Below are 12,546 nucleotides of genomic sequence, written 5' to 3'. Positions count from 1 at the left end.
TCTACATCCAGAAATCAGTGAGGTTAAACATTTTACTCACTTGAAGGATTTTCTTTTTTTAAACCCTTACCTTCCATCTTGGAATCAATACTGTGCATTGGTTCCAAGGCAGAAGAGTAGTAAGAGCTAGGCAATGGGGATTAAGTGACTTGCCCAGGGTCACAGCTGGGAAGTGTCTGAGGCCAGACTTGAACCTAGGACCTCACATCTCTAGGCTTGACTCTCAATCCACTGAGCTACCCAGCTGCCCCTGAAGGGTCTTCTTTTCTAAACCCACATAATCATTAAAAATATATTGTGTTCTTTTCACATGTTTATACTTAATGTATATTCTATCTACTTTTTAAAGAATACATTGTTGATATTATTATTATTACTGTTTAGCTGGTGTTGATCTAGGCAGCTCTTTGATACATGATTTCTCTTTCCTATGATTCTTCTTGCCCCTTACATATAATATGCTGATTAAAAAAGCATTAGTCAGCAAAAGACACTTGGTACCATCAAGAGGTGGTGAGACTAGAACTCTACCAAAGTTACATTATAAAGTCAAAAGATTTTATTTTCTGACAAAGTATCCTGCCCCTCACACCTGAATTTGATGATTCTGGCTTAGCTCTGACCCTTAGGTGTCAACCCTCTTTATAGGGAGGGGAGAGGGAGCAGTTGGGGAGACTCCCTTGTCTAGCATAACCCTGAAACCAGATTATAACTGGATTTGAGAATCAATGTAGGAATACTATTCAAGAAATAATTTAAGGTGATTTAAGAATACTGAAAGCAAGCCCCACTCCTCAGGCCTACTTAGGAGCAGAAGAACTCAACAGGTTCTAGACTTGCAGGGATTCTCAGCCATTTGGGGGTCATAGACCCCTTTTGGCAGTTGGGCAAACCATATGGCAGTCTGCTGAAGCCTGACCTTCTCAGAATAATATTTTTAAGTTTGCAAAATAAAATACATAAGATTGTAAAGGAAACCAATTATATTGAAATAGAACTATTAGAATATTTTTTAAAACAAGTTCACAGACCCCAATGATAAGAAGTCTTGCCTGGAGCCTCAACGGTCTACCAGGGATAAGCCATTAGAGCAGTTGATCCAAACTCGTGTCTTGCCAAACCTCCTGAGGTGTGCCAGAAAATTGTTTACCATGCTCTGAAATGTACACATTCCATGGCTTTTGTTCCCAGCTGGAGTTAACTATCTGCTCTCCTCTGCTTGAATTTAGGAAGGCTGCCATAGCCTTTGGAGGAGCAAAGCCTTCTCAACCTGAAAGTCCTGAGAAAGTCAGGAGAAAGGACTGGAAGGGGGTTGGAGAAAGGAAGGGGAATGGGGATGAAGGATCCCCAAACCTTGGTAATGCAACTGGAGGCCCCACCACCTTGGGGACCTTGCTCGGTTAGCCACTTTAAACATTCTTCACCACCAATAATACTGTGCCACGAGCAAAATAAGAATAATACTATTACGAGAATTTCTGCCATGTCCTGGCCTAGAGCTGTATCCCCAGAGCTGAGCCTAAAATGATCCTGTCTTTGGTAGTCTTCGGTGTCTTTAGGGCTGGGAAGAATAGAACTGGCAAGAGAGTAAAATGAGCACATTTACTTAGACATACATCCTGCAGTTTACCTCCCACACATCCGCATTCTCAACTTGTACTCAAGAGGAAATTAGTTCTTCTGCCCAGCAACACTCCTCCCTCTCCCTAACAGCTTCTCTGTCAAAAACATTCGGTATCATTCAATACACTCTAGCAAGCTTAGCTTCTGGGATTCAGTTTGGCCTCCACAAATTACAATACTGCTCATCAGGATTTCCTCCCTTGGCTATTGCTTTGTCCTCTCTGCTGACATTTCTCAGCATCCACAGCTGACCTTTGACTCCAATGGGAGAAAGAGAACAGCAAATGGAATCTAAAATTAAACTGTTTGTGAAGGAGTTTAAAAAAAAAAAGAAATGTAATAGTTATACCCCTACTTTTAAGATTTGTTCAGAGTATAAACAATTCTCAAAAGTCTCAGAACTTCTTGTCCCTTTATACTCCTCAAAGAAATAAGCTTTATTTTTGTGGAGGAAACACTGACCCATCCAGAGAGTACAATGTAGATCTTGTGGGAATAAAGATGTAATTCCCATTCAGTCAACCCCCAACATTTATTGAGGCCGTGCCTATACCACCACCACCACCAATACAATTACAACAACAAAATAAATGAAACAGTGGGAAAGTGAGGGAATAGACTAAAACAGTGGTCATCTTACACTGAATTAACCATATGATATAAGCCTTTACCAAAATGGCCAGGGTAACGAATTCTTTCTCTCAGTCTATTTGATTTCAGGTATATTAAAGTTATTTTAATCAAGTCGCCAAATTCAAAAGGAACTTGTAAGGTTTCATGTAAATCCCATAGTCACCCTGGTCAATGCAATGAAGCCTTCAGCTTGGTAGGACCCAGAACTTCAGTTTTTCTCTTCTGACTTCCTGAATTTGCACAGCAAAAGTATGGAAATATCCTACATTGCCTAACCAAGATTATATTGCAATAAAGCCATTATTACCATATTTACAACTAACCCTATTGGAAAAGAGAAGCTGTTCTCTGGCATTGTTTTTCTTAATAACATTTTTTTTTCAAGGAACCAAGTAATAAACTTAAACAGGATGTGTTTATTTACATAATAGTCTATGCTAAACCAAACTTGTGCACAGCTAAGCTTACGTTTATTTGGTCTCTGTGTCTAACCTGAGTGGTACAAGTCAGAATCTCAGCACTCTCTCAATGTTTAGCAGTGTTTTCTTGGGTAAAGATTTTTTTTTTAATTAGGAAAGTGTTGTGAACAAAGTTGTGTTTATGAGAACCAAGAGCAGAAAAAAATGGAGACAGTTTTAAAAATACATTCCTTCACTAAAGATAAGGAGAACTTTGGTGCCTGACTTTTCTAGATTGGGAGGCATTCGTGTAATTCTCTCAATACTTTAGAAAATTGCTATGCATGGAAGAGTAGGTGAGTTGGATGGGATAAAATGAAGAAAAGATGAAGTTTTAAAATTATATGCTGGGAGCATCTGGGTAGCTCAGTGGATTGAGAGCCAGGCCTAGAGATGGGAGGTCCTAGGTTCAAATCTGGCCTCAGACACTTCCCAGCTGTGTGACTCTGGGGAAGTCACTTGACCCCTGTTCCCTAGCCCTTACCACTCTTCTGCCTTGGAACCAATACCCAGTATTGATTCCAAGATGGAAGGTAAGGTTTTAAAAAAATGAATAAAATTATATGCTTCTGATACTACATTCTCTTCTTCCTCTTTTATTTTCACAATCATTTGTTTGAAATTGGTCACAGAGGGCTAGAGGAAGGTGAGGCAGGAAATAGAGCAATTAGAACATGATATAATTCTGAGTATGAGGGAACTTCCCTCACTTCAGCTTGACTCCAGAATTTGTGAAGAGAGAAAGCTTTGTGAGACTATGTATGTTCAATAAAAGCAAAGAATATGTTGAGAGGTAGCGGGGTATACGAAAGAAAAGACCAAAGTTGGAGTCGAGATATGGGTCCTAATCTCAGACTTGACTTGATGAATTATAGGACATTTGACAAATCACTTGACCTCCAAGAACTTTCGTGTTTATCTGTAAAATACTGATAATAAGACTTCTACTATTTTCATCATTAGGTTGTTGTGAGGTTGATGTGAGGTAATATGCATCAAAGTACTTTGTAAAGAGAAATTGTAAAGTTAAAGAGTATTGCTATTTCTCTTATATCCTCAACAGAGCCTAGCACAATGCCTTGTATACAGTAGTATTCTTAATGAATATAACCCAATAAATTAATTCAAGAATGATATAAATGAGTGTATGCAATATATTTATATCCTTATACAAACCCATAGATTGTGTATATGAATATATTTAAATTGCATGGCTTAGAGAGCTGACCTTAGAACTAGGAGCACTTGAGTCCAACTCTCACTTGTGACACATGCTAACACACTGTGGGACTGCAGGCAAATTATCCTCTCAGCACTCTAGACATCTTTCGAAGATTGGAAAAATGTGCAGGTCTTCATTAATAGATGTTCTTTACTGGGAAGGAAATCATTGATTTAGCCCTGATCCATGTATGTATGTATGTGTGTAAACAAACATAATATATACACACAGATGTGCTCATTTATGTACACATGTATACATAATGTATATATGCATTGAACATGTATGTGTTTAATATGAAATGTAGAGCATAGTTCTGGCTGAGGTTTTGGGTAGAAGTTGAGATTATATTCAAAAGGAACTCCTATAGTGACATATAAGCATCTATATATACTGAACCATGAATATATGGGTATTTGTTTCACAAAAAAATAACTTAATTTCTAAATATTTAGACTTAGAGATGATACAATAGAATTCTGAGAAAAATAAGTAGAGCCAAAAAAGGAACTCTGGACACTGACTAAATCAATCCTCTCATTTTATTTGTCATTGTTTTGGTGTGGTTTTTTAAAAAATATAAATTAGTAGTTCTCTAAGTCTTGACTACTTATAACCTATAGGGCTATCAGTTATTTCTTTTCTTTTGGGGCTATCTGTTTTCTGTAATCTTTTCTTTAAAAAAACATTTTTTCACATAGCAGGCATTTCCTAATAGGCATATAAATATATATGTAAATATATAAATCCCCTTGCAAAAAACATTCCATGAAAAAACAATTTACAAATTAACAGAAAGGAGATATGTACTCTTTAATTTTGACAGTATACTTCTGTTTTGACTACTAAATTTTGGCCACAGTTTTATTGTTCTCTCTGTTGATAATATTTATATTGTTATAGTATTTGAGCATATTGTCCTTTCAACTCTGCTTTCTTCAAGTTATCTCATTTTTCTTTGAAATTTTCATATGTATATGTAATTAAGAAAACAGGTCCAGAAAATTCCAGTGATTTGTATAAAGTCACATAGGTGGGAAGTGACAAAATCAGGACTTGAACTCAGGTCTTCTAATTGTCAATTCAATGAAAAGAACAACCCCGAATGAAAGAGATGGGAAACCAGGTACTTTACAATGAATGCATTGTTCACATTACAAATAGGCCTTTTCCCCCCATGTCAGTTTCTGTCATGCTTTCTTTTCCTCCTCTAAGAACTCCTCATATCTTTAATATCTGAAAATGTTGTAGAGATGAACAAGTTCCTTGGCCCCAAGCTGGTAATCTGAGTTACTGTTTTATCAAAGGCTTGTAAAGTAGAATAGTTCCTTTCACTTCCCAAATGTGACTCATTGGACTGTAAAAACTCAGCCTTGGATCCAGCTGTCAGAGTCTAAAGGGATTTGGTAAGAGGAGGGAGGATTTGCAGGATTTGTCCTCCCTTTAACTGTGACTTAACTATTAAGCCATATAAGCATATTGCCTTGCACACTTTGTACACTGGTAAGTCCTGAGCTTTCCTTAACTTCTTAATTACTATATTGATTTTTCTCCTGTCCCCACTTAGTTCTGTGTAGACATCAGAAGATTTCACAGAATCAAAATCTTAAACTAGAAGGGAACCTTAGACAGCATCTGGTCTGCAGATGAGGAAGGTGAGAACCACACAGGTCAAGTGTATTTCTTATGATAACATATAGTAAATAACTCATGCAGGACTTGGACCCAGGTGTCCTGAAAAGCATTCTCATGCGGATAGAGACCTGGCATCTCTGACATAGGAGCTGTGACTCTGGATGGGTAATATATAACCTCTCAGTGCAGTAGAGCATTCTCAGGGATTGTAAACTATAGATAAAGTGTTTAAAGTTGCTTTGACAGAGGGAGTTGTTCCCTACATAACTAAAATCACCAAACTGTTTCCTCTTTCTTTTCTTCTGATCCCAATTCAGTTTTGGCTTTCTACCACACCAAGCTCCCTGCCTGGTCCATGAAGCTTACTATCTTTTTTTTTTCTTTTCTAATAAGAAGAAGCTAATTTTCTGTGATGTACATTCTCTGACACATGTCTACATCACACATTTCTCCTCCAAATAAACCTCTGACCTTCATATCCATTTAATGATAAACATTAAGCTTATTGCACTATTTGGTCAAAACGAATAGTCATTTAGACACTTAGAGATGAAGGACACATGAAATCACCTGTAGCCCCCTATCTTGGCTCTCTAGCAATTGGAAGGGGACCCCAGCAGCTCCTTTGGATCGTCCCTTTTAAGAACTTTCTCGCAAAGCCGTTATTCTAGAGTACTGTAACACACCCAGAAATGTCACTTAAATAAAAATGAAACAAGTTTTTTAAGGAAAAAACTCATTGTGGGCTTTCTACCACACCCCTGGTGAGCTTTCCCTTATTAAAAATAAGCTTTTAAGGAAATGAAACAAAGGCAGTTCACCAAAACTAAACAACATAATAAATGCAACTGACAGTATATGCAGTATTCCATACCCATGCTTGCCTCGGTTGGCCATTAGCAAAGAAAAATGGATTTTCTCAACTCTTCACCAGGATTAAGCTTGGTCATTATAATTATATAACATTCAGTTTTAATTTTTTGTTGTTCATTCTATTTATATTAATAGCCATTTTACTTTATTTATTTTACAAACTTTTACCTTCTTCTTAGAATCAATCATGTGAATTGGTTCTAAGGCAGAAGAGTGGCAAAGGCTAGGAAATGGGGGTTAAATGACTTGTCCAGGGTTACACAGCTAGGAAGTGTCTGAGGTCACATTCAAACCCAGAACCTCCCATCTCTGAGCCTGGCTCAATCCACTGAGCCACCTAGCTTTACTCTCCAATCATTTTATATGCTACTTTCCTGGATCTGTTTATTTCACTCCGTATTTATATGAGGCAGCTAAGTGACAGAGTGGATAGAGGTCAGGAAGACTCATCTTCATGTGTTCAAATCCAGCCTCAGACACTCACTAGCTGTATGACCCTCAGCAAGACACAGTCTCGTTTGCCTCAGTTTCCTGAGTTAGAAAAAATGGCAAATACTTATTATCTTTGCCAAGAAAACTCCAACAAGGGGTCATGAAGAGTTGAACATGACTGGAAAACAACTGAATAATTAAAACAATTTCTTCTAAGTTTTCCTATGTTTCTGACTTCTTTTTAGTAGCATCTTAAGCCACAAAAATATACTATTACATTTATTTACTATAATGTGTTTAGCCATTCTCTTACCATTGGGCATCTACTTTGTTTCTAATTCTTTGCTTTTACAAAAAAAAAATTGTTGCTATGAATATTTTGGTTTAAAGGATAATTTTTTTTTAGTTTTTTATTTCCTTGGAGATCACTGCTTAGCAATAGAATGTCTCAAAGAGGAATATTTTAATCACTTTTAGCATTAATTCTAAATTGACTTCTAAAATTGTTAGACTAATACATAACTTTAATGATAATGTATTAGTGTGCCTGTCTTCCTGCCCCCCTCCAAAATTTACTCTTCCCATTTTTATTAGTTTTATCCATTTTCTAGGTATGAGGTAAAATCTTGGCATTTTTATTTGCATATTCCTTATTATTATTAATTTGTAACATTCCTTTATTGGGCTCTTCATAGTTTGAAAGTCTTCTGAGAATTATTCATTTTTTATCATTTATTCATTGTGGAATGATCTTTTGTCATATGTTTTTATTAATTCCATATACATCTTACACATCGGACTTTAGAAATATTTGATGCAAAGATGTTTTCCCCCAAACAGTTTCCATTTGTGTTCAAAATATATTGACTTTATCCATGTAAAAAGCTCATGGCTGAATTATTTCAGTACTCTGCTGGTCCCTCTACCTGGCTCAAATATCCCCTTAGTTTAATCCATCCTCCATTCAGCCACAAAAATACAGATGCAAGCATGTGACTCTCAATCCCACCATGGCTTCCACCCTCCAACCTACCATTTCAGGAAACTCCAGTGACTCCCCATTGCCTCCAGGATCAAATACAAAAATGCTCAGTTTGGCATTCAAAGGTCTTCATAAGCTGGCCTCCTTTCTTTCTAATCTTATACCTAACTCTGCCCTAGTTCCCCATACAATCATATACCTTTTTAAAACCCTTACCTTTTGTCTTAAATTGATATTAAGTAGTGGTTCCCAAGGTCATACAACCAGAAAGTGACTGAGGATCTCTATCTACTGAGCCACCTAGCTCACCACCCATGCACTCTTAAATTTAGGGACTCTGACCTCCTTGTTTTTAAGTCCAGGGACCCTGACTTCCTTGCTGTTCCAGGAACAAAACATTCCATTTCTCTGCTCCACGCATTTTTTTCTAGCTATTCCCCAGTGTCTAGAGTGCTCTCCCTCTTCAACTCTGCCTACTGACTTCCCTGGTTTATTTAAGTCCCAACTAAAATCCTGTCTTTCACAGGAAGCCCTTCCCAATGCTTCTTAAGTCTAATGTTTCCCCTTTGTTAATTATTTCTTATTTAGCCTGTATCTAGCTTGGTTGTATATATTTACATATTTACATTTTGATTTTAAGCTCCTTAAGGTCAGGGACTTTTGCTTCTTTTTGTGTTTCTAGTGCTTAATATAGTACCTGGCATATAGTAGCCACTGAATTAATGTTAAATGACTTATTTACAAAAAGAAGATTTGAGAAGACACTACACTTTTGTGGAAGTGGGGGTTCATAGGTGTAGAATACTGCATATATTTCCAGAATTTTTTTGATGTACTAATAATACATTTTTATGATTTTTTTCTCCTCTTTTTTTTTCTTTAAAAACATCTGTTATATGGGATGACTTTATGGCAGGAGGTATGTAAAGGTGAAATTTAGGCAATGTAAAGACAAAAGATGGCAATAAAAATTATTTTAAAACAAAGAATTATCTCCCTAGAAAAAGCTATGGATACAGGATCTAATTCCCTTCTATTTTTTAATGACCTTTTATATTTAGATTGCAAAATCCTTTTGAGCTAATTCTGGTATATTTAGACCTAAGCATTAGTCTAAACCTACTTGCTGCTAAACTACTTTTTTGTTTTTTCAGTAATTCTTATTAAATAGATAGGGAATTTTTCATCAAATGGTTTGTGTAAACATTGGGTTAATTTAGATTGTTTGTGGTTCTGTTGCATTGATCTAGTTTTCTAGTTTTGAACTAGTACCAATAATTTGGATGATTACTGCTTTAAGATGTATTTTAAGATCCCAAAGTTCTGTTCCTCCTTCATTTCCTCCTTTTTTATTTGATTACAATTCCAGACCTTTTATAACTCCAAATAAAGTTTGTCATTATTTTATTTAGCTTTTAAGGCATTTTTTGATAACTTAATTGGGATAGCACCAAATTTGTAAATTAATTTGGTAACATCATTTTTATCCTATTGGAGTGGCTGAACCATGAGCAACTATTTGTTTTTATTATTTATTTGTGTTTTATAATTATGTTTATAGGTTTTGAATGTGCTTTGGTAAGTAATAACCAAATAGTTTGTATTTGTTTTAAGTGGGATTTCTGCTTTATTATTTTCTCTAAGATTTTGTGATTCCTATATTCAAATAATAATGTCGATTTTGAGGATTTGTTTTGTATACTGTTACTTAAAAGAAGCTATGGTCTCAATCAGTCTCTTTCCTTGTTTTCTTGTGTTTTCGAAGTTTTCTGCAAATAATAACAATTATCTGCTTTTTTGCTAGTGTTTATTCCTTTAATTTCATTCTCTTGTCATTACTATTGATAGAATATTTGGAGTTATATTAAATAATAGTGAAGAAAAGGAGCATCCTTGTTTTAATCTTGAATTTATTATAAAATCTTCTAATGTTGCAAATAGTGCTAGATTTTGCTACACACATATAAATGTATGTGTATATAATTTATCAATAAAATAACTCTTCCATATAGGGTCTGAGACATGAATAAATGTGTTTTGAGTCTATTTTAGATTTAATATAATCCTAGTTTTGTTTTTTATGTGACTAATTTTGTATTATTGAAACAAACTTGCATCCTTAACATAAATCCAGTTTGGTTATGATAACAACTTTCTTAGGTAGGAAATTATTTGACATTTTTGCATCAATACTCATCAATATATCAATTAGCAATATTGGTCCATAGTTCTTTTTGGTTCCACGGATTCACTATTAAAAATATATTTGTCTAGAAATGAATTTTGTATGATGCTTTCCCAATTTTGTGAATAATTTATGAAGCAGAGATTTTTAGGTGATCTTTTCATATTTGATAGAATTTGCCTTTTACATCTATCTTGGACCAGATTGTTTTGTTCGTTGGTATCTCCTTTATGGCTAGTTATATTTAATTTTCTGTGATTTTATTGTTTAAGGTAGCTTTTTCTATTAAGTTGCAAAAGCTCTGAGTGGTACTCAAGCCAAGGAAAGAGTTGCCACAGGAACAAGCCACATACTTCCTTCCTGTACAGGAAACAGACCTGTGCACAGCAATGAGCTGTTTTCTGAATTATGAAACACTGACATTTTATTGTCCTTGTAATTTAACTGAAAAGGAATTGTTGAGCCAAGACATGTAGGTGGAGGATGTTTTTAAAGAATTTATTTTGTTAAAATGTCCTTCAAGCCTGAGGTTAGGTTTAGTTTCCAAATTATTTCCCAAACTTTGTTTCTGGCAATAGAAGCCAAAAGTCATGTAGTGATTGGCAATGAATCAACTCAACAAACCTCCTATGTATCTATTCTTATAAATTGTCATTGCTTCCACCCTTGTTCGGGTTTTTATTATTTACCTTGCCATTATCTGATGGCTAACGTCATAGAGATATAAAGATTTTTGTTGTTCGGTTGTTTCAGTCATGCCCAACTCTTCACCCATTTGGGGTTTTCTAGGTAAAAATCCTCTAATGGTTTGCTATTTTCTTCTCTAGCTCAGTTTTACAAATGAGGAAATTGAGGGAAACAAAGTTATAGGTAGTGTGAGGCCAGATTCAAATGCCAGGTCTATCTCTAGCCACAGCACCACCACACTGCTGTCATTAAATTTGCTTACATAGGACAGAAATCTAAGTTAGCAGTATTTTACCCTCTAGATTAGTCATTCCTACACTATCACATCCTCTCCCCTATCCACTGCCTTTAGAATAAAGCTCTAATTATTCAGTTTGGTCCTGAACACCCTTTACAAGTTAATTCCAACCTATCTTACCTGATTTCAAGTTATTCCTTCCTATTATACCCTCCATGTTTCAGCCAGACAAGCCTGCTTTCTCTTCTCTGTAGAAAGCATCCAGTCTCCCACCTTTGCATCTCAGTCTTGGAATATCCTCTTTCCTTACCTCCTCATCTTGGTATTATCTCCTTTTAAAGTTTAGTTAAGGCCCTTCCTGACCATTCCAGTTGTTACTGCTCCCCTGCCCCCCACTTTGTATTTATTTTGTATATATCTTCCATTAATTTGTATATGTGTTCTTCCTCGCCCATCTCCATCCCTACAACGCCAACATAGAATGTAACCTCCTTGAGGACAGTGCCAAATAATTTTCGTGTTACATAGCACAACTTAAATTCCAGTCAAATTGAACTGAATTCTCTTATTGAATCAGGCCTTGAATTATAGAACACAGATCCTTCACATCTACTGACTCTCTCCTCTGGCTAACCATTATTTTTCTCACCTGTGAAGGAGATCACAATGACAGAAAAGGAACCAGAAACACACCTGGAGCAGGAGGAGGATGAATTGGATGGGAAGCTTAATTACAAGCCCCCACCTCAGAAGTCCCTAAAGGAGCTGCAGGAGATGGACAAAGATGATGAGAGCCTTGCCAAGTACAAGAAAACCTTACTAGGAGATGGGCCTGTGGTAGAAGGTATATGGTGGGGATGGGATGTTTGGTGAGGAATTATCGCTATCATTTTGAGCAAAGGAGCACCTAATAAACAGAGGTCCATAGGGAAACGTGCCCCCTGCACTAAACAATGTGGCATAACTAGCTGGCATAGAAAGAGTCTTTAGTATCATAAGCAAACTGGAGCTCCACTTAGAAATAAAACTTTCCCTCTTTTTCTCTACCTTCCCTCAACTTCTCCGCTTCCCCCCCCCCCAAGTATTCAGGTGAAACTTCTTCTCATAACCCTCACACCTAAGACATTTGGTTGATGAAGTGGTCTTTATGGTTTTTTTCTGCCTATTTCACATTTCTTCTCTTCTATTCAGACTAGTTTGCTAGTTAGCTGTTTCCTGAACATGACATTCCATCTCCTGCCTCCATAATTTGCACATGTAGTCTTGCACAAATGAACTCCCTCATTTCCACTTAATAGAGTCCTTAGCTTCCTTCAAAGCCCAGTGTGGCTGCCAAAGGGGGCATTACTAATTTTATACTTTGTAATTATTTTTTCATATGTTTTTCATATGTTATACTCCAGTTGAATAGAAGTTCCTTGAAGCAAAGACTGATTCATTTTTATCACTGTCATTGGCTCCAGGACCCAGCAAAACATTTCGTGCTTGTCAAATTGAACTCTTTTCACAGAAGAATATTCTCCCTCTCTGTCTCCCACGTACATATACATATTTCCCATCCTTTTTCTTTAAGCAATA

General features: G+C 36.2%; 1 protein-coding gene across 2 annotated transcripts in view; it reads left to right on the top strand.

Annotated features, from left to right (window-relative positions):
- ARHGDIB (Rho GDP dissociation inhibitor beta) overlaps positions 1-12,546 on the top strand; it is a 29,653-nt gene that overhangs the window by 3,649 nt on the left and 13,458 nt on the right. The window contains exons 3-4 of one of the 2 annotated variants that reach the window (XM_001363951.4): positions 5,504-5,591; positions 11,626-11,812. In XM_001363951.4, coding sequence (XP_001363988.2) covers positions 5,583-5,591; positions 11,626-11,812 — 196 coding nt within the window. In that variant the 5' untranslated portion in view covers positions 5,504-5,582. The remainder of the gene's footprint in view (positions 1-5,503; positions 5,592-11,625; positions 11,813-12,546) is intronic. The other variant, XM_007503607.2, reaches the window with a different exon arrangement.

Source organism: Monodelphis domestica, chromosome 5 (assembly GCF_027887165.1).
Source record: "Monodelphis domestica isolate mMonDom1 chromosome 5, mMonDom1.pri, whole genome shotgun sequence".
NCBI lineage: Eukaryota > Metazoa > Chordata > Mammalia > Didelphimorphia > Didelphidae > Monodelphis > Monodelphis domestica.
The sequence above is the reverse complement of the archived record's forward strand: the minus strand, read 5'-3'. Positions and strand labels throughout refer to the sequence as shown.